The sequence below is a fragment of the Gnatocerus cornutus genome, chromosome 2, assembly GCF_029298725.1.
Source record: "Gnatocerus cornutus isolate USDA-ARS CGAHR chromosome 2, icGnaCorn1.1, whole genome shotgun sequence".
In the NCBI taxonomy this organism is placed as follows: Eukaryota; Metazoa; Arthropoda; class Insecta; order Coleoptera; family Tenebrionidae; genus Gnatocerus; species Gnatocerus cornutus.
In genome coordinates, this window is record NC_142234.1 from 22309426 (window position 1) to 22333192 (window position 23767).

General features: G+C 32.3%; 1 protein-coding gene across 1 annotated transcript in view; it reads right to left on the reverse strand.

Moving 5' to 3' along the window:
- The window catches only part of LOC148180104 (uncharacterized), an 84102-nt gene extending 60547 nt beyond the window's left edge, over positions 1-23555 (reverse strand). Inside the window, exon 1 of the mRNA XM_088030759.1 lies at positions 23285-23555. Within this exon, the coding sequence (XP_087886885.1) occupies positions 23285-23478 (194 nt within the window). The 5' untranslated portion in view covers positions 23479-23555. The remainder of the gene's footprint in view (positions 1-23284) is intronic.
- Between the last annotated feature and the right edge of the window lie 212 nt (positions 23556-23767).

Here is a 23767-nt window from a genome sequence, read left to right on the forward strand (position 1 = left end):
AAAAATTTTTTGAAATTTTTGGTTAATTTGCAAATAAAAATTTCTAAAATCTGTCTTTTTGGTTTTAGAATTTTGAAATTTTGTCCAGTTAACAATCAAAACCAAAGTTTAACTTTCCATATGACCTCCAGTCTCCAGTAAAATTCTGACTAGTGAAATAATAGTCCCACAAATGAAACCAATTCCGACGATTTAAATGTCAAGTTCGCACAAAAACAATCTTAAACACCAGCAAATCTTCCAAACAATTTTTGGACTTACATCCTCAAATCCTGCGTTAATTGACAGTTGGTACTGGCGCAACATTACACAGCAATAAACCGAATCGTTTATGCCAATAAAACGTTTTATATTGACCCGACAATTTAATTCCAATTTATCGACAATCAACGTTTGTTGAAATTTAATGTAGGAGGTCATTTCGTACCATAAAACAGTCATTACAGAAATGTTAAACTCATTAAAATCAATTACTCAACTTTCCGGTAGTTGAAATTAATTCCACCATTCCCGTACCGATAAAAACCAGAGGCGTATTCTTTGTTTTGGTAATCGAACACCTCCGTACCAGTATTGACCTCACCTGCGTCTATTTTCGCTCCATTATCCAATCGAAAGTTAAACAGATCGGCCGCTCCGGTTGACCATGATGGTTTTTTAACACTAAAAATGCAGAAATATGAAGTAACGCGACGTTCTCACATTTTCACCCGAGGATGCAGTTTATGCAACGAACCAGTTTAAAAATAAAAATATTTGCATGCATAATTCGGTGGAGATCCTTCCTCCAAAGCGCCGTAAAACGGAGACTTTACGACCTCGGCTGAAGAGTTTAATTATAACATAACACCTTGGCGGGCATAAATCTTAAGAACACAATCTACAAGAACGACCTTGACACTTGATCGTGCGGTATCAGTAATTGTTGTTATCGAGCTACCGTCATTATTCTTGTTTATGCCAATTACGAAAGAAATGCTCGAAATCGTGACGATTGGAAACGGAGCGTTGTTTAGAATTCAACGAATCTGCGAAGACGTGAGGACTCCACCTTGTTCCTTGAAGTTCAAGTGCTTGAGCAGTGTTCGAACAATTAGGTTTCTAGGTTTATGGCAGAACAACTAACATTTATAGTGTTGTTCGGACGATTTTATTAAAAATTTAATTGGGTTTAATTAACAAAACGCACCAACTTTCCTGAAGACTTCTGTCGGTTCTTTTTGTTAAAGGAACAAGAGAACACAAGATAAAGTGTAAAGTCAATTTGCAAATTTCGAAAATCTGCCTTTTTATTCTAAAATTTTGAGATTTTGTCCAATTAATAAGCAAAATCAGAGAATTTTGAAACTTTGTGTAGTTAATAAGCTTATAAATTTTTTGCTATAAAATTACTTGAGTTATAAATTTTAGTGAAAATTTTAGACATTTTTGGTTGATTCGTACCTACTTCAATAAAAATTTCTAAAATCTGTGTTTTTAGTTCTAAAATTTTGACAGTGTCTCCAGTTGATAAGCAAAGCCAAAGGATTATTTTGTCCAAATTTCATTGCTTCAGCTTTAAAATTACGCAAATTATTGAGTCTAGCGAAAAAAATATTAAAATTCTAAATTAAATCGCTAATAATTAAGAATCGCTGAAGAATTTTTAGACTTTGTACCTTTAATAAACAAAGTAAAAGCTTTAATCCCTGTAAATTTCATTTCCACAGCTCTAAAATTACTCGAGTTACAAATTTTAGTAAAAATTTTAGACATTCTTGGTTCATTCATACTTGAATGAAAATTTCTTGAATCTGTCTTTTTGGTTCTAAAATTTTTACATTTTGTCGAGTTGATAAGTATAGTCAGAGGATTAATTTTTCAAAATTTTATGACTACAGCTCTAAAATTACTCGCGTTATAAATTGTAGTAAAAATTTTAGACAATTTTGTTTTGCTCGAACTTAAATAAAAATTTCTAAAATCTGTGTTTTTAGCTCTAAAGTTTTGACAGTGTCTCCAGTTAATAAGCAAAGCCAAAGGATTATTCTGTCCAAATTTCATTGCTTTAACTTTAAAATTACTCAAATTATCGAGTCTAGCATAAAAAAATGGTTAAATTTTCATTTTCTTCGCAAATGAAAATTTCTAAAATCTGTGTTTTTGGTTTTAGAATTTTGAGACTTTGTACAGTTAATAAACAAACTAAAATTCGTAATCCTTATAAATTTCATTGCTCGAACTCTAAAATTACTCAAATTATCGAGTCTATCAAACAAAATTAGAAATTCTTGGTCAATTTGCAAATAAAAATTTCGAAAATCTGTCTTTTTATTTCTAAACTTTTGAGATTTTGTATAAGCAAAATAAAAGCTTTAATCTTTATAAATTTTATTGTCACAGCTCTAAAGTTACTCGAGTTATTGACTTTAGTTCAAATTTTAGAATCCTAAAATGAATTGACTTCTAAAATTTGTCTGTTTACTTCTAAAATTGTGACATTTTGTCCAGTTATTAAGCAAAATCAGAAAAATTTGAGACTTTGTGCAGTTTATAAGCTTATAAATTTTTTTGCTCTAAAATTACTTAAGTTATAAATTTTAGTGAAAATTTTAGACATTTTTGGTTGATTCGTACTTCAATAAAAATTTCTAAAATCTGTGTTTTTAGTTCTAAAATTTTGAGTGTCTCCGGGTAATAAGCAAAGCCAAAGGATTATTCGGTCCAAATTTCATTGCTTCAACTGTAAAATTAGGCAAATTATCGAGTCTAGCAAAAAAAAATGTTAAATTCTCAATTAATTTACAAATGAAAATTTCTAAAATCTGTATTTTTGGTTCTAAAATTTTTACATTTTGTTCAGTTGATAACCATAGACAGAGGATTAATTTTTCCAAATTTCATTACCACAGCTCTAAAATTACTCGAGTTACAAATTTTAGTAAAATTTTAGACAGTTTTGTTTCGCTCAAACTTGAATAAAAAATTTTAAAATCTGTGTTTTTAATTCTAAAATTTTGACAGTGTCTCCAGGTAATAAGCAAAGCCAAAGGATTATTCGGTCCAAATTTCATTGCTTCAACTCTAAAATTAGGCAAATTATCGAGTCTAGCGAAAAAAATGTTAAAATTCTCAATTAATTTGCAAATGAAAATTTCTAAAATCTGTATTTTTGGTTCTAAAATTTTTACTTTTTGTCCAGTTGATAAGCATAGACAGAGGATTAATTTTTTCAAATTTCATTACCACAGCTCTAAAATTACTCGAGTTACAAATTTTAGTAAAAATTTTAGACAGTTTTGAATCGCTCGAACTTGAATAAAAATTTCTAAAATCTGTGTTTTTAGTTCTAAAATTTTGACAGTGTCTCTAGTTGATAAGCAAAGCCAAAGGATTATTCTATCCAAATTTCATTGCTCGAACTCTAAAATTACTCAAATTATCGAGTCTATCAAACAAAATTTGAAATTCTCTTTGCAATTGGCAAACAAAAATTTCGAAAATCTGTCTTTTTAATTCTAAACTTTTGAGATTTTGTATAAACAAAATAAAACTTTTAATCCATGTAAATTTTATTATTGTTTTGTTTAATATCTCACATTTCCAATTATCCGCAGTTATGAAACTTTTACGTTAACGCCGAAGGATATAAAATGTAACAGTTTCAACACTCGATATTAATACAGGCGCGTATTAAGTACCAGGAAGAAATCTTAATTCTTTATAAGGCTCAGTTTATTTTGAAAGAAGGCAATAATTACATAATAAGAAAAATTACTAAAAATTTTTTTTCGTGTAAGGGAGACCCTGCAACCGACTCCCTGCGCCGCTCAAAACAATGACATCCTGAGCCTCTTCTTTATCAAAACTCTTGACTTTAAAAGTGCTCCAAGGGCACATCAACAGTTCCTCTTCGTCTGGAAACTCGGAATAATTCTTTATTCCCAATCCTGCAAGAGGCGCGTCTTCCAACTTCAACAGAGTCCCTCGCCGCCCTTGAAGAAACTCTTCTGCGATTTCCTTCTTTTGGCTCCACGAAGTGAATTGCATGAAATGTCCCACGGTGGGAAAATTCACGTTGTACCGAAAAGACACTCCTCTGTAGTACGGTGGAGCGTTGTTATCAGGAACGCTCGGGACGGATTTGATCACTTGTACTAATAAACAGTAGAGGCTTTTATACGGGAAGGTTTTCCACCATTTTCCGGGATTTGCAGGGTCCATATCGCGGCATTTTTTGTTGAAGTCGGAGTAGATTTCGTAGTTTTGACCATCGAGGAATTTTTCGAGAGTGTATGCAGTGATCGCGATGTGATACTCATCTGCTAGATTCCTTGCATATTTGGATTTCTTCTTTTGGAAGTTTTCCTCGGCGGATTTCCATACGATCTTAAACTGTTTGTTACCGGAAAGTTCTTCTTTGAGATAGTTTCGAATTGTTTCGATTCCGGTTGTAGTGGCTTGAATGACGATTGGAAAAGCGTCGCTTGGAACACTTAGGATTTTTGGATCGTTAGTATCGATGTACTTTTTGCTTCGGTCCATTTTTCCGAAGACTCACACTCTTTTATTGGAGAACTACGATTGTTTATGCTAATTACAGAAGCGTTTTATATATGTGGGGTTCTTATCTTAACTGCAGGATGTGATAAGAATTAGTCACGTTCAAATATTTTCCTCATCCAAATAGGAGAAATACAAATTTTAATTATTTTTTTTAAGAGAGAAAAATTTTAACTATAATCTAGAATTTGAATTAGTAGTTTTAGAGCTATGATGGCAGAGAAATTTCAAAAATGTATCATATTAAACTTGTTTACTAACTTTACCAAACCAAACAATTATTATGAAAAAAAATCTTTTGGAATTTTCTCAATTTTAGAGCTACAGTAATGAAATTTTCATATGTCACTTCTCTTGATCTTGTTTTTAACAGTACAAAGTCTCAAAATTTTAACACCAAAAATACAGATTTTAGAAAGTTTTATTTGCAAATTAACCAAAAATTTCATTTTTTTTTCTCTAAACTCGATAATTTAAGTAATTTTGGGGATGGAGCAATGAAATTTGGGAAGGATAATCCTTTGACTTTATTAATTAACTGGACAAAATGTCAAAATTTTAGAACCAAAAAGACAAATTTTAGAAATTTACATTCAACGACACACCAAAAATGTTTAAATTTTTTATGAAAATTTGTAACTTGAGTAATTTTAGAGCTGGGGCAAGAAAATTCGGGAAAAATAATCCTCTAGCTATGTTTATTAACTGGACCAAATGTCAAAATTTTTAAACCAAAAATACAGATTTTAGAAATTTTTCTTCAAATACGAACTACCCAAAAATGTCACCAAAAATTTTACTGAAACCTATAACTCGAATAATATTAGAACTGTGGCAATGGAATTAATAAAAATTACAGCTTTAATTTTGATTAATAAGTGTACAAAGTCTCAAAATTTTAAAACCAAAAAGACAGATTTTAGAACTTTTTATTTGCAAATTAACCAAAAATTTCAATTTTTTTCTGTAAACTCGATAATTTGAGTAATTTTAGAGATGGGGCAATGAAATTTGGAAAGAATAATCCTTTGGCTTTATTAATTAACTGGACAAAATGTCAAAATTTTAGAACCAAAAAGACAAATTTTAGAAATTTACATTCAACGACACACCAAAAATGTTTAAATTTTTTATGAAAATTTGTAACTTGAGTAATTTTAGAGCTGGGGCAAGAAAATTCGGGAAAAATAATCCTCTAGCTATGTTTATTAACTGGACCAAATGTCAAAATTTTTAAACCAAAAATACAGATTTTAGAAATTTTTCTTCAAATACGAACTACCCAAAAATGTCACCAAAAATTTTACTAAAACCTATAACTCGAGTAATATTAGAGCTGTGGCAATGGAATTAATAAAGATTACAGCTTTAATTTTGATTAATAAGTGTACAAAGTCTCAAAATTTTAAAACCAAAAAGACAGATTTTAGAACTTTTTATTTGCAAATTAACCAAAAATTTCAATTTTTTTCTGTAAACTCGATAATTTGAGTAATTTTAGAGATGGGGCAATGAAATTTGGAAAGGATAATCCTTTGGCTTTATTAATTAACTGGACAAAACGTCAAAATTTTAGAACCAAAAAAACAAATTTTAGAAATTTACATTCAACGACACACCAAAAATGTTTAAATTTTTTATGAAAACTTGTAACTCGAGTAATTGTAGAGCTAGGGCAAGAAAAACGGGAAAAATAATCCTCTAGCTATGTTTATTAACTGGACCAAATGTCAAAATTTTTAAAGCAAAAATACAGATTTTAGAAATTTTTCTTCAAAAACGAACTAACCAAAAATGTCACCAAAAATTTTACTAAAACCTATAACTCGAGTAATATTAGAGCTGTAGCAATGGAATTAATAAAGATTACAGCTTTAATTTTGATTAATAAGTGTACAGTCTCAAAATTTTAAAACCAAAAAGACAGATTTTAGAACTTTTTATTTGCAAACTAACCCAAAATTTCAATTTTTTTCTGTAAACTCGATAATTTGAGTAATTTTAGAGATGGGGCAATGAAATTTGGAAAGGATAATCCTTTGGCTTTATTAATTAACTGGACAAAATATCAAAATTTTGGAACCAAAAAGACAAATTTTAGAAATTTACATTCAACGACAAACCAAAAATGTTTAAATTTTTTATGAAAACTTGTAACTCGAGTAATTGTAGAGCTGGGACAAGAAAATTCGGGAAAAATAATCCTCTAGCTATGTTTATTAACTGGACCAAATGTCAAAATTTTTAAACCAAAAATACAGATTTTAGAAATTTTTCTTCAAAAACGAACTACCCAAAAATGTCACCAAAAATTTTCCTAAAACCTATAACTCGAGTAATATTAGAGCTGTGGCAATGGAATTAATAAAGATTACAGCTTTAATTTTGATTAATAAGTGTACAAAGTCTCAAAATTTTAAAACCAAAAAGACAGATTTTAGAACTTTTTATTTGCAAATTAACCAAAAATTTCAATTTTTTTCTGTAAACTCGATAATTTGAGTAATTTTAGAGATGGGGCAATGAAATTTGGAAAGAATAATCCTTTGGCTTTATTAATTAACTGGACAAAATGTCAAAATTTTAGAACCAAAAAGACAAATTTTAGAAATTTACATTCAACGACACACCAAAAATGTTTAAATTTTTTATGAAAATTTGTAACTTGAGTAATTTTAGAGCTGGGGCAAGAAAATTCGGGAAAAATAATCCTCTAGCTATGTTTATTAACTGGACCAAATGTCAAAATTTTTAAACCAAAAATACAGATTTTAGAAATTTTTCTTCAAATACGAACTACCCAAAAATGTCACCAAAAATTTTACTGAAACCTATAACTCGAATAATATTAGAACTGTGGCAATGGAATTAATAAAAATTACAGCTTTAATTTTGATTAATAAGTGTACAAAGTCTCAAAATTTTAAAACCAAAAAGACGATTTTAGAACTTTTTATTTGCAAATTAACCAAAAATTTCAATTTTTTTCTGTAAACTCGATAATTTGAGTAATTTTAGAGATGGGGCAATGAAATTTGGAAAGGATAATCCTTTGGCTTTATTAATTAACTGGACAAAATGTCAAAATTTTAGAACCAAAAAGACAAATTTTAGAAATTTACATTCAACGACACACCAAAAATGTTTAAATTTTTTATGAAAACTTGTAACTCGAGTAATTGTAGAGCTAGGGCAAGAAAAACGGGAAAAATAATCCTCTAGCTATGTTTATTAACTGGACCAAATGTCAAAATTTTTAAAGCAAAAATACAGATTTTAGAAATTTTTCTTCAAAAACGAACTAACCAAAAATGTCACCAAAAATTTTACTAAAACCTATAACTCGAGTAATATTAGAGCTGTAGCAATGGAATTAATAAAGATTACAGCTTTAATTTTGATTAATAAGTGTACAGTCTCAAAATTTTAAAACCAAAAAGACAGATTTTAGAACTTTTTATTTGCAAATTAACCAAAAATTTCAATTTTTTTCTGTAAACTCGATAATTTGAGTAATTTTAGAGATGGGGCAATGAAATTTGGAAAGGATTATCCTTTGGCTTTATTAATTAACTGGACAAAATGTCAAAATTTTAGAACCAAAAAGACAAATTTTAGAAATTTGTATTTACGAATTAACAAAAAAATTTCAAGTTTTTTCTGTAGACTCGATAATTTTAGTAATTTTAGAGCTGAGGCAACAAAATTTGGGAAGAATAATCCTCTAACTATGTTTAGTAACTGGACCAAATGACAAAAATTTTAAAGCAAAAGGACAGTTTTTAGAAATTTTTATTCAAGGATGCCCGAAGCAAAATTGTCTAAAATTTTAAGGAAAATTTGTAAATTGTGTAATCTTAGAGCTGTGGCAATGAAATTTATAAAGACTAAAGCTGTTACTCTGTTAACTATGTACAAAGTCTTAAAATTGTGGAACCAAAGAGACAGATTTAAGATATTTTATTTGCAAATTAACCAACAATTTTTTTTTGCTAATTTGAGTAATTTTGGGACAATAAAATTTGGAGGAAATATTCCTCTGACTATGATTATTAACTGCACAAAATGTCAAAATTTTTGAATCAAAAAAACAGATTTTTGAAATTTTTATTCAAGTACGAACGAACCAAAATGTCCAAAAATTTTACTAAAATCTATAACTTGAGTAATTTTAGCGCTGTGCCAATGAAATTTACAAAGGATAAAGCCTTTACATTGGTTTTTAACTGTACAAAGTTTCAATATTCTAAAACCAAAAAGAAAGATTTTAGAAATTTTTATTTGCGAATTGACAATAAAATTGTCAAATTTTTCGCTAGACTCAAAATTTTTCGCTCTAGAATTCTACTCTAGAAATGACTTTCTTAAAGAGCAATGCCACTATTAGATTGCCCAAGAAAACAAACCTTTGGTGACATTTCAGGCAATTTACACTAATTAAGCCGCTAATTTTGTCATTGTTACGAATTTGTTTGTATTGTTGCAAATTGGCGAGTGGAAAACACCAAAACCTGAATTTCAACACCGACAATTAGTGGACAATAAAACTCACAAAGGGAACGTTCTAACGACATTTTACTACCCCAGAAGGCCATTCAAAAATCGCAAAATCCTGCAAATTTTTAGAACGAGAAAACGGTCGGCACCACCGGTTCAACCTATTGGAAATTAACAATACGTGCCTAATTGAGCAGAAATATTAACACTACAACAGTTACACAACGAAATTACCGAGTGAAAGAGAGGTAATGTTCATAATTACTATTTAAGAGCTTTTAATGTGATCACAGGCGGAGAAAAATCAAGCAAAGTTCAAATACACGAAAGTAGCACAGTGGAAATTAAATAATAAATTGAGTTATATGAGCTAATTTGTCACAGTATAATTGTTGAATCCACGCGCATCTAAGTTAATATTTGAACAGCCGAAAGCGCAAATTCATAAAAATGTGACGACACGACTTTATTAATTGTCGCAGTGAAAGTCGCATTTTTATCGCCAAGAAGAGCCCAGTAATGAATTAAATTACGCAATCGATATTATTAATGAACAGCGGATGAAAAGACAAAAACTCCGACTACGTGGTGGATAAAAACCGCAATTTCTATTTATGTAATTTGCAATTCAATCGATCATATCAATGCGCCTATTCTGGCAAAATCCGCGCCGTTTTTATCAACTTTTATAGAAAGTTGCTCTCTGTCGTAGCAGCAAATTCTTGAGATCGAAAGATACATTCATAAATATTTGTTTAAAACGACCATTATGTGTAGTTTTATGGATAACAAGTCGGTTCATTTTCGCAGCCTTTCTAAACGTGTCTAGTGGAGAAAAAACGGCGAGGATGAAGTCGCGAATTTTAATCAATTCTCGATTAATTAAAATTGTGTCGGGACGCCCACCAACGCGACTTTCTACACGGCGAATTTGGGCGAAAAATTGAAATTTAGTAATCCGGCACGTTTTATTAGACTTTTTTAACGCATGATTAGCGATTCTAAAGTAAAATTCTGTGCTGATTCTATGTAAAATTTTAAATTCTTGTTCTAAAATTGTCTGATTTAGTACACTGAATAAATGCTTCTAAAGCAAGAAGTTTACCAAATTTCACTGCTTTAGCGTTAAAACTGTCGGATCTGAAGAATTTGTTAGAAAATTTTAGATTTTGAGTTCGACCTGCATTTGACAACATCTAAAATTATTAATTCTGGATCTAAAATTTTGTAATTTACGTTTTGTAATAAACGCATCTAAAGGAACAAGTTCACTAAATTTCATTATTTTACTGTCAATATTGTCGAATTTATGGAGTTTTAGAAACATTTCAATTTTTTGATTTTAGTTCGTTCTATAAATGAAACGTTCTAAATTTTTTGCGTTTTATTCTAAAATTCTGTAATTTGGTATTTTTAATAAACGCTTCTAAAGCAACATTTCCACCAAAATTAATAATTTCAGCGTCAAAACTGTCAAATTTTCAAGGAATTTTGAAAATTCTAAATTTCGACTCCTCTCAAGAAATGAAAAAATCTAAAATTTGCAATTCGTGATCTAACATATTGTAATTTCGTGCACTTTATAAACGTCTCTTAAATAATATGTCCACCAAATTGGACAGCAGTGGCGATAAAATTGTCGAATTTACAGACTTTTTTATAAATTTTAAATTTTGGGTGCTTCCTAGTCACTTCGTACACTTAATAAACGTCTCTTAACTAATACTTCCACCAAATTTGACAGCATTAACGTAAAAATTATAGAATTTATAAGATAATTTTATAAGAAAAATCTAAATTTCGAATCTCTTCTAGATATGAAAAATTCTAAAATTTGCCATTCGTGATCTAAAATTTTGCAATTTCGTGCACTTTATAAACGCCTCTTAAGTAATAAGTCCACTAAATTTGACAGCAGTGGTGATAAAATTGTCGATTTTACAGATTTTTTTATAAAATTTAAATTTTGGGTCACAATAAAAATTGCTAAAATTTGCAATTTGCGATTTAAAAATTTAAAATTTTGTACACTTAATAAACGTCTTTTAACTAATACTTCCACGAAATTTGACAGCATTAGCGTAAAAATTATGGAATTTATAAAATGTTAAAAAAAAATCTAAATTTCGAATCCCTCCTAGACATAATTTTTTTTTTAATTTGCAATTCGTGATCTAACATACTGTAATTTCGTGCACTTTATAAACGTCTCTTAAATAATATGTCCACCAAATTTGACAGCAGTGGCAATAAAATTGTCGAATTTCCAGATATTTTTATAAAATTTAAATTTTGGGTGCTTCCTAGTCACAATAAAAATTTCTAAAATTTGCAATTTGTGATCTAAAATTTTGAAATTTAGTGCACTTTATAAACGCCTTTTAAGTAATATGTCCACCAAATTTGACAGCAGTGGCAATAAAATTGTCAAATTTACAGGTTATTTTATAAAATTTAAATTTTGGGTGCTTCCTAGTCACAATAAAAATTTCTAAAATTTGCAATTTGTGATCTAAAATTTTGAAATTTAGTGCACTTTATAAACGCCTTTTAAGTAATATGTCCACCAAATTTGACATCGGTGGCAATAAAATTGACAAATGTACAGATTTTTTTTATAAAATTTAAATTTTGAGTGCTTTCTAGTCAACATAAAAATTTCAAAAATATGCAATTTGTGATGTAAAATTTTGAAATTTTGTACACTTAATAAACGTTTCTCAAGTTACAGTTATACTAAATTTAAGAGCATAAGCATCAAAATTGTCGAATTTATAGGATCTTAAAAAAAACTTATTTCCGAATTTTTCCTAGACAAAAAATTTTCAAATTTGCAATTTGTGATCTAAAATTTCAAAATTTCGAATACTAATTAAACGCCTTTTAAGTAATAAGTCTCTTAAATTTGACAACATTAGCGTTAAAATTGTCGAATTTACAAATTTTTTTATAAAATTTAAATTTTTAGTGCTAGTCAAAACGAAAAATTCTAAAATTTACAATTTGTCATCTAAAATTTTAAAAATTCGTACACTTAATAAACGCCTTTTAAGTCTACTAAATGTAAAAGCATTAGCATCAAAATTGTCAAATTTACAAGATTTTAAAAAAAATCTAAATTTCGAATTTTTCCGAGACATAAAAAATTTTCAAATTTGCGATTTGTGATCTAAAATTTCAAAATTTCGTATACTTATTAAACGCCTTTTAAGTAATAAGTCTATTAAATTTGACAACATTAGCGTTAAAATTGTCGAATTTACAATTTTTTTTATAAAATTTAAATTTTGAGTGCTAGTCAAAACGAAAAATTCTAAAATTTACAATTTGTGATCTAAAATTTTAAAAATTCGTACACTTAATAAACGCCTTTTAAGTCTAGTAAATGTAAAAGCATTAGGATCAAAATTGTCAAATTTACAAGATCTTAAAAAAAATCTAAATTTCGAATTTTTCCTAGACATAAAAAATTCCAAAATTTCCAATTTGTGATCTAAAATTTTGTAATTTACTAAACTTTATATACACTTCTTAAGTAACAAGTTCACCAAAGTTGACAGCGTTATCGTCAAAATTGCCAAATTTAGAGATTTTTTTTAAAGAGTTCTTCCTGCCCGAAAGGAAAATTTCTGAAATTGCAATTTGTGACCTAAAATTCTGTAATTTTGTACACTTCATAAACGCCTCTTAAGTAACAAGTCCGCCGAATTTGACAGAATTAGCGTCAAAATTGTCGAATTTACAGAATTTAAAAATCAGTGAATTTCGAGTTCTTTCGAGAAATAAAAATTTCTAAAATTTACAATTCATAATCCCAAATTTTGTAATTTAGTACACTTAATAAACGTTTCTAAAGTGATAAATCCACTTGCGGCCTTGATTTTTGAGATTTTTTTGTCGATTTACATTTTCCAGCAAAACCGCGGCCGCTCTTTCTTAAGTTCTTTGAGGGACAAATTTCCTTTGTCAATCGCAATTTTGCAACGTTCCCATCCTCGCAATTGCAATGATCCCGAGTTCGTGACAAAATCGAAATAATAAGTCTCGTTCGATTCATTTTCTCACTGTACCAACAATCCCATTGATTCGTCATCAAATCGTTCTTAATAAGTCACGATTGGGCCTTCGCCAGCCTCATTATGTGTCCTCTCGTCTTTACCCCCAATTCCAATTTTTTTAGTGAAAGTGAAGCAGCACGAGCCGTCTTGTTAAAGTCGTACGTTATCATCAAATTAATTAAAGTACGGAATTATAACGCGTCCAACTTGCTATTATGACACCAATAATTGCCGAGTTGAAAGTGAAAGGATTGGTATTTCTTTTTAAAAAATACGTCGCGAATTTTATACGTGTGGAGAGGCGTTACGGTGTTACATAAGTGCAGCGTGTGGTCGACCGGGGTGGTTCGTATTTCAAGATCGTGGAAGTGGAAATGCGTTGACCTCCACCGTATTTGGAGAAATCGAGAGTGATGACAAAAGTGTAAATAGTCAATAGGCTTGAAATGTACGTGTGGCAACAATGAATGAGACAAGATCCTCTGAGAAATCCGCGCTCTGTTTGCTCAGAATTGAAGAGATTCGTCATAGAAAAATAATTCGAAACATTGAAAGAATCGGAAAAAATTCTAAACTGAAAAAAATAAAATTTCAAATTCGAACTCGCAAAGATCGATTTCTAAGCTAAAAAATCGCAAAAAGGTTTTTTATATTCGCCTTAATTCTGGAGGTATCGAGCAAAATCGTTTTCAAATTTCTAAAATTTTGGCCCTCTGGCGACTACTCGAAATTTCAAACGCCCCTCAGTCATTTGTTGACGTACAAGAAAAATAAATATATTTTTGGATTCAGCGCAAAATTCTGCGCCAAATAAGCCCACATAGCTCAAATTTTCTTAACAAATAAACAAGATATCGACCGAATTACATTTTCAGAGGGTGATTTTAAGGTCATTTTCAAGACGCTGTTTCTGGGCGAAAACTGCGATTAATATTATTAAATTATATATCGGTGGAAAGAGCAGCTCGAGGTCTATCAACTGGCCAAATCTCAGATCGATAGGGCAAGTAGTTTACGATAGGCGATTAAAAAACGAAAAATTGAAAATTTCGTAAAAATTTTTTGCCCAAAAAATTGACCACCGAATTTTCGACTTTTGAAGCCGGATTCTAAAGTAAAATGACCCGAGAAAAGCAATGGTGAAAACCGTTTTTGAAAATCTTTTGTAGTTTCAGAGATATTGAGCTTTGAAAATTTTCCAACTCAAAATTTAATATTCGAAAATTTTGATCGCCGATAACTTAGTTATTTGTGGACTGATCTTAATGAATCTTACCTTTTTGGATTCTATGTAAAATTCTACATAAAATGAGCACAAATACTTTAATATTACTTTATAAATAACTGAAATATCGACCGTGTCTGAATTAGAGACCGAAAAGCAGCTAATTTCCATACTAAAAAAAATAAAATTTCGAATTCAAACTATCGAAGGCCGATTTCTAAACTAAAAACTAGCGATAAAAACAATTTCAAAAAGGATTTTTTTATACTCGTCCTAATTCCGAAGATATCGAGCAAAATCGGTTTCGAACCTCCAAAAATTTGGCCCTCTGGCGATAACCCGAAATTTCAAACGCCTCTAATTCAGATATTTGTTGACGGACGAGAAAAATATTGGTAGTTTTGGATTCAGCGCGAAATTCTGCGTAAAACGAGCCCATCCAGCCCAAATTTCCTTTACAATTAGCCGAGATATCGACCGAAACAGATTTTTAGAGGCCGTTTTTAGGGTCATTTTCAATCAGCTATTTCCGGTCGAAAACTGCGTTTTGTACCTTTGAGTTGCATATCAATAGAAAGAGCAGCTCAAAATCTATCAACTGACCAAATCTCAAGTCGGTTGATCAAACAGTTTACGAGTGGTGGCCAAAAAAACAGAAAATTGAAAAATTTTCATCGATTGAGTCGGAATTTTTTTTCGCGAAAAAATAAACCATCGAATTTTGGGTACCTAAGGGCGAATTCTAAAGGAGAAACGCGCGAGAAAGACAATGCCGCAAACCGTTTCTTCTTATCTGTTGTAGTTTCGAAGATACCGAGCATTAAAAATTTCAAAACTGAAAATTCACTTTCCGAAAATTTGAACGACCGTTATTTGTTATCGTACATGGATTTTGAGCCCGGATTTCGAATCTGCGCGAAATTCTGCGTAAAGTGAGCTGAAATAACACACGTTTACCCCAAAACTAAGCGAGATATCGATCGCAAAACTTTGACAATCAAAGTGAACTTATTTCACAAATATCTCCGAGTCCTGACCTGATAAAATAAATCGGACTCTGGATTTACAATCACAAGACAATTCTCTAAAATCTATCGACTACTATTATTATAACCGACAGATTTATCGCTTCATCTTTTTGTTCCGTTATGAAATTACACGCGCATTTGCATAACAAACGTGTGGATATATTTTATTTTTTGTCGCCATTCATTACCATTTTATAAATAAATTTGCTTATTATTAACCTCGAGCCCAAACGCATTAAAACACTAAATAAACATCCCAAATAGCGACGGTTTTAAAAAGTGTCACTTTAATGCAAATACTTTTTTGACACACTTTCATTCTTCTTTCTGCCGGTTTAATAATCTTTTTTCAAAAATAGTAAACACCATCGAGGAGAAGAAAAAATTGTGAAAGCTCAGAATCAGCAGAATTCGCATAAATAAATTAGCTCGGTTTGTTTTACTACGAAAATTTGAAGACCCCGGAGAAATTAGCAAGCGGAATAATTTAGTACCGCACTTAATTACGCGGTTATGTCATTTAGTGACGCAACGTTATTAAAACAACATGAAATTAGGGAGAACATTAAACTGATAACAACTCTCTGGGTGCTTTAGTTTCGCAATAATTATATTGAGCGGATCCAAGGTCCGTTTTTCTATCATCGGCGCGTCTTTTAATTGATTTCCTCGTGTTTTCATTATCTCCTAATCAGGCGAAAAGCAGATGGAAGAGGCGAACTAGATCTTCAACACGGACGTCCTTGGAGTGCGGATTAGAGAGATGGCTCAAGAGCAAGGTCGCCTTTCCACCACGTCAACTGATTGATCGCCGTTTCTTAACATTGCATAAGTCTTCGGCGATAGTTTGAAGACAATGACTTTTTCTATTTCGAGAAAGGAAAATAAAACCGAACTTATATAATTTTCGCTGATTTAATGTCAGAAGACGTTCTTTTACTTTCATTCTAATGAGTTCGTTCAATTGTGTTTTGCCACCTTTTGGCGTGGTGATAATGCGATCTTGTGCAACGGCTGATATCGATAACCGACAATTAGATCGATTGAAAATTGGCTCTTATGCGAACGTTCCACTTTCCGTTTAATTAACGAATTTGTTACAGAATTAATATTCGAAATGTGTTGATAAAAGTGACGTAACGACATTTCCTGAAGGAACCAGTGATTGTTCAAATACTGGTCAATTGCACGATTAATTTAACTTTCAAAGTTTGCTCATCATTCATCATGATTCGGCTCAAGGTTTCGCGTAATGACTGAAATTAGGAATCGATTTTTCTCGACTCTAATTAAAAGGTATTAATGAGGTGTTTTTGTCGCCGGGCCTTGTATTCTTCTGCAGACAATGTTATTGATTTATTATTGATTAAAATAAGTAGGTAAGTAGCACGTTATTGCAAATTGTCATATCATAAAGTTCGTTAAAATAGTTCTGAGGACTTATAGATCAAGGTTGGAATGAGTGTAGTCTCATGTTAAACCTTTGAGGCGATTTAATTGATCTTAAGAAAGATTTGCTCTTTACGAAAATGATTAATTATTACCACCATAATGTTATTTAGTCATTTAGTCCTCCTGATCTAATTTCGTTTTGGTCCAACTAGTAATTGTCTCGTTTCCTTTGAACTTTACAATCTAATTTGAAACAAATCTCGGTTTTAGTAAGTAACAAACCGGCATCGACCACTTTCGAAACCGATGAAAGACTTCCAATTGACGGGCGCTCGAGCGTAAAAGAAACAAATCCTTGAATCAATTCCGATCTGTATCGCTTCTTCCGATGCAACAATTGCACATTCCGAGGAATCTACACCTCCATTGAATTGCACTCCAACTGTGCGATGGCCTTCTTAGCGAAAAATCGATGGCGAAAACCGCATCTCAATATCTGTAATAGTTTTCGAGATATTTTGCTTTGAAAATTAGGGAAAATGAAAATCAACTATTCGAAATTTTGATCGGTCATAAGTCAGTTGTTTGTTGTCGGATATAAATTTAAATCCCAGATTTGGAATCTGCGGAAAATTCTGCGTACACTGATGTACAATAACTTAAGTTTACTATAAAAAATAAGCGAGATTTTGATATCAGAAGTTTGGCCATAGTTTTAGTCATGAGTTTTTGCGAAAATTTGCAAATTTCGATTGTAGAAAAATCAAAGAACTTTTTCTTATGTAAAAAATGGCGAGAAAAATGATGGCGCAAACCGAATCTCAATATCTTAAATAGTTTTCGAGATATCGAGCACCTTCAAAAATTTGGCCCTCTGGCGACTACCCAAAATTTCAAGCGGCCATAACTCGGTTATTTGTTGACAAAAATTCAAAAATTATCATGTTTTTGAGTTCAGCGTAAAATTCTGCGTAAAATGAAACCCAAATTTGTTCAGTTTGCTTAATAAATAAACGAGGTATTGGCCAAAAACTGTTTTGGAAACATCATTTTAGGGGATTTTCAATCAATTTTTTTCAAAATGAAAACGACGTTTAATAGTTTTGAATTATACATCAATCGAAAGAGGAGCTCGAAATCTATCTACTGGCCAAATTTAAGATCGATCGGACAAATAGTTTACGAGTTATGGCTAAAAATAAAAAAAGTGAAAAATTTTCATCGTTTGAGTCAGAATTTTTTTTCGCGAAAAATTGACTATCGAATTTTGGGCTTTTGAGAACATTTTCTAACGTAAAATGAGCCGAGAAAAAAAATGGCGCAAACCGCATCTCAATATCTCTAATAGTTGCCGAGATATTTTACCTTAAAAATAAGGAAAAATGAGAAAAAATGAAAATCAACATTTCAAAACTTTAATCAGCCAAAACTTGGTTATTTGCAGTCGTATCTGAATTTAGATCCCAGATTTGGAATCTGCGTAAAATTCTGCGTTCACTGATGTAAATAACTCAAGTTTACTCTAAAAAATAAGCGAAATATCGATATGAGAAGTTCGGCATAGTTTTTTTTGATCATGAATTATCGCAAAAAACTGCAAATTTAGACTATTGGAAAATCTAAAAACTATTTCTTATGTAAAAAATCGCGAGAAAAACGATGCCGCAAACCGCATTCCAATATCTAGAATAGTTTTTGAGATATTGAGCACGAATTGTTTGGAACCTTCAAAAATTTGGCCCTCTGGCAACAACCCAAAAATTCAAACGGCCATAATTCAGTTATTTGTTGTCGGATCTGAATTTAAATTCCAGAGTTGGATTCAGCGTGACATTCTGCGTAAAATGAGTCGAAATTTATTGAGTTTACCTACGAAATAAAGAAAGCATTGACCAAAAACTGTTTGGAAGTGGTCACTTTGGGGTGATTTTCATTCACTATTTTTAATGTAAAAACGACGTTTAATACCTTTATATTATACATCATTCGAAAGCGGAGCTCGAGATCTATCTACTGGCCCAATTTGAGATCGATCAAACAAACGGTTTACGAGTTATGGTCAAAAATAAAAAAATTGAAAATTTTTTATCGATTGAGTCGGATTTTTTTTTTTCGCAAAAAAACGACCATCGAATTTTGGGCTTTAAAGCACTTTTTCTAACGTAAAATGAGCCGAGAAAAACGATGGCGCAAACCGCATCTCAATATCTCTAATAGTTTCCGAGATACTTAACTTTAAAAATTAGGAAAAATTGGGAAAAATGAAAATCTACTATTCTAATCTTTGATCGACCATAACTCAGTTATTTGTTGTCGGATCTAAATTTTAGTCGCAGCATTGGAATCTGCGGAAAATTCTGCGTAAAATTATGTATAATAACGCAAGTTTACTACAAAAAATAATCGTGATATCGATATCAGAAGTTTGGCACAATTTTAGTCATGAATTTTCGCGAAAAACTGCAACTTTCGACTTTTGGAAAACCTAAAAACTAATTTTTATCTAAAAAATCGCGAGAAAATCGGTGGCGAAAAGCGTTTCTTAATATCTGTCGTAGTTTGCAAGATATTGAACTTCAACAATAAGCGAGAAATCGACCTACATAGTTTTAAAATTCAAAAATTTTTGTCAATTGACAGCAAGAAGTGTCCTCCAGGAAATGCAGTGAGAGTAAAAAAATCGTTTTCATCGTCCTTACTCCAAATGTTTCTTCGCGATTGTTGAAGCGGCCTTGGCGGCAAGGCGAGCAGCGAATTTTCTGACCCTTTTTCTTCAATAATCCAGGCCAAAGAAGCCTTCAGGAGGAAATTCCGAATTTCGCCGAAACCGCGTCTATAAAAATCCTCGTTTTTGCAAAAGTTTCGCCCAATAAATCAGCCAAAAAGTGGAAATTTCGCTCTGAATTATCAGTCTGCGGCCCAAAAGTGAAGCAATTTCTACGAATAAAAGCCTCTCGAATCTGGAAGGCGTCTACAAATTTATGCAAAACAAAAGTTTTGTCGCAGTCAGTGAAAGCCGCCGCCTCGTCTGAGAATGTCTATTGTTTCACCGCCGCCAGTGTCCTTGAACTCCACCAGCACCGCCACCGGTCGAAACGTTTCCAACTTTTAACTCAACTTTCTCACTTGCAAAAAATCAGGAATTTTAATGAGTGCTAATTTTACTCGGTTTTCGGTAGAAAATCGCTCATCTCGCATCTAATGCACCGTTATGTAAATATTTGCGGTACACTTGATTCATCGAGTGTCCCAATCTATGGCCTCGACGTACTTTTTTCCAATAGCACCAAATATCATTTGAGGACGAAACGGGTTCAAGGCTGCCGCTGCGACCTCTAATGGGTTCGTCGCTTGCGCTAACAATAAAGTCTCCGCGTTATGCGCTCTCGGAAGCAGGAAGAATCGCATAACGAGGTTTCACAATAGAAGAAATATCACGTAATAGCGCGCACGAGCTGGAAACTTCCTAAATTAATAATTTTATTCTCTCCTTATTTGGTCGCGGCAGTTAACGGCCGCAATGGCCGGCAAATTGGATTTCTTTAATGGGTGCTTAGAGAGGACTCAAAACAAACACTCGAGTCGAAAAAAAATCGGAAAAACCTTGACCCCGATCCTTTCGAACAAACCAAACTCAAAACCGGTGAGCGTCTCTTATGCAAAATGTCAGGACTTTCAAAGTAAACAGATGTCTTTCAATTTTGTAACTTTGGTCCGATTCTTCCCATCACGCGGCTTTCGGACAAATCGCTCGCTGCTTTACGCAACGGAACATGCATAAAATCAGATGATGAAGAGCGTTTCTGTGGCAATTTGCAGGAATTCGTGTTGCGTTGAAATCGCCAGACGATGACGTGAAGGATCTGATCTATCCCGTGTCAACTGACATTTGTCCACCTGTTTGGAATAGATTTGGCTAAAGGTTAACTCAAATCGCGCATTGTTCTTTGGTGACAAATGGGAGTAATTTAAATTTAGTCACAATGAAACTGTATTCATTTTAAAAGAAAAATGCACTTGTGGCCACAGAAATGTCAAAGTAACGTGTTTACTTCTGAAAGCTGTTCGATTATTAATTCAGTGCAATGTTCGCGATTGAACCGCTCAAGGACTAAAACTAGATATTAATTTTTACGTTTACTTTCGCATGTACTCGTTGCTAATGCTGAAGAAACTATTCAATCTATGAGAGGAGCTTATTGGCACGCATTTGTAATAACAGTTCTGGCAGTTTGTGCCGAGCAAAATCGCGCAAGAACTTTGAAAGTTCGGCATTGAAACAATAACTGGCTGCTTCATACATTTGCATGTGATTAATTTTACGCTCTTTTGTGTATAAATTTTAAAAGTGATCAAATTTTGAATATTTGAGAGCGGATTTCCAACGACTCTAATTCAGTCGTTAGAGGACGTACGAGAAAAATAAGGACAGTTTTGGACTCAGCGTGAAATTCTGCGTTAAATGAGTCCATACAACATAAATTTTCTTAACAAATAAATTATATATCGATTATAAAACAGATTTCTACAGGGTGTTGTTGGGGTTATACTTTTTTGGGGTGGAAACGGAGTTTAGTATCTTTAAATTATGCATCAATCGAAAGAGCAGCTCGAGATCTGTCAACTGGGCAAATTTCAGATCGGTGGGTCAAACACTGTACGAGTGGCGGTCAAAAAACAAAAAACTGAAAAATTGAGTGGGGAATTTTTTTGCAAAAAATTGACTATCAACTTTGATCGCTCATAACTCAGTTATTTGTTGTCGTACGTAAATTTCAAGCCCAGATTTGAAATCTGCGGAAAATTCTGCGTTAAAACGAGCTATAATAACTCAAGTTTACTCCAATAATAATATCGATTTTAGAACTTTGACGTAGTTTTAGCCGTGTACCTATTTTTTCCGAAAAATTCCAACTTTCGACTTTTGGAAATTCTAAGAATGATTTCTCAGGTAAAAAATCGCGAGAAAAACGATGGCGCAAACGATTTCCCAATATTTCTAATACTTTCCGAAATATTAAGCACGCATTGTTTCAAACCTTCAAAAATTTGGCTCTCTGGCGACAACCCAAAAATTCAAACGGCTATAAGTCAGTTATTTGTTGACGAAAATTCAAAAATTCTCATGTTTTTGTATTCAGCGTGTCATTTTGCGTAAAATGAGACCAAATTTGTTGAGTTTGTTTAACAAATAAACGAGTCATTGGCCAAAAATTGTTTTGAAAACGTCATTTTAGGCTGATTTTTAATCAATGTTTTCAAAATGAAAACGACGTTTAATAGCTTTCAATTATACATCAATCGAAAGAGGAGCTCAAAATCTATCAACTGGCCAAACTTGAGATCACTCGAACAAATAATTAGCGAGTTATGGCCAAAAAACAAAAAATTGAAAAATTTTCATCGATTGAGTCGGAATTTTTTTTCGCGAAAAATCGACTATCGAATTTTGGGCTTTTGAGAACATTTTCTAGCGTAAAATGAGCCGAGAAAAACGATGGCGCAAACCGCATCTCAATATCTCTAATAGTTTCCGAGATATTTAACTTTGAATATTGGGAAAAATGAGAAAAAATGAAAATCAGCTTCTCGAAACTTTAATCGGCCATAACTCAGTTATTTGTTGTCGAATCTGAATTTAAATCCCAGATTTGGAATCTGCGCTGAATTCTGCGTAAAATGATGTATAATATCGCAAGTTTGCCCCAAAAATAAGCGAGAAATTGATTGCAGAAGTTTTAATCATGAATTTTTTATCAAAAATGAAGAGAGAACTTTAAAATCTCTCCAATCTCAAACCGAATTTCTGAAATTGTTAGATTAGACCTAGAAAATATTTAATTTCTCGAAAAGTAGTACTGCATCCTAATTCAATTAGTTTATAAACAATAAATAAAAATACAAAATTTCATGTTAAACTAAAACGAAAAGTTTCGACTTGCGAGAAAAAATTTGAAAAAAAAACTAAAGCACAGAAAACTAAATTTTAACATTAATAACATTTTTTTAATAAACGAACGTTAATTTTGCGCTTTCAAATATTCAAATCAGCACTCGGATGTGCTCAAAGAAACACAAACAATTAATCATAAATTTATATGCATTTAACCGACGCTATTATACGAATTATTGTTACAACTGTTACGCAAAAACTTAATAATCAGATAGAATCAATTTGCAAGATAATTTGATAATTATTATAAACATTAAGATAACAGATGGCGAGTAGCTCCTTTATTTCTTGCTAAATGTAAACTTTCTGTCATGTTTATTACGCTTGTTATTTATGCTCATAATAAATTAAAAAAAATGTTAATTGTTTATAACAATATATCTTTTTCTAAGTACGTTCACCGTTCATCAAAGTTCAAGCAATTGTTACTTTCGTTTGGAATTTTAATCGAAGATTAAATATTGATGCAAGCTCATTTTCACTTGCGATGTAATTCCAGCCACCCGAAAATTGAATCGCTAAACATCGATTTGTTTGAACATGGAATTTAGAAATGAAATTTTGTTAGCTCCGAACGAATTTTCCTCACCTCACTCGACTGCTGGCGCCTCTCCCCGGCGGCGGTCCTATCGTCGCCTGCCTCCCCCTCAACTGCGCCGCCGTCTTGTTTTGCGCCGCCGCCGCCGCCGCCAATTGCCCGGCACTGGTCCTAGGGAGTCGCGACGACACCCCCGCGCACGCCGCCACACCCACCAAGAGCAGGCACCACCTGGCACCCCTCATTCCACTGTCACAGTCACCACCGAAAGCACAAGAATAAAGCGCGCGAAAATCCAAGCTCCGGACTTGGCAGGAGTTGGTGTGCTACTGACCGCAGACGGCGACTTTCACTCGGGGAGTTTTCAGCAGGTGCCGCGACATCAGCTGGGGGGTCAACGAGCCCTCTCGCTCGCTCGAGGAGCCTCTCGCTCTACTACGACTTCATTCAAGATTCACGCGAGTAAGAGCATCCTAGGTCATAGTTGGCGCAGGAGGTGGAGACGGCGGGGCGCCGGCGATGGGCAGGAAGTGG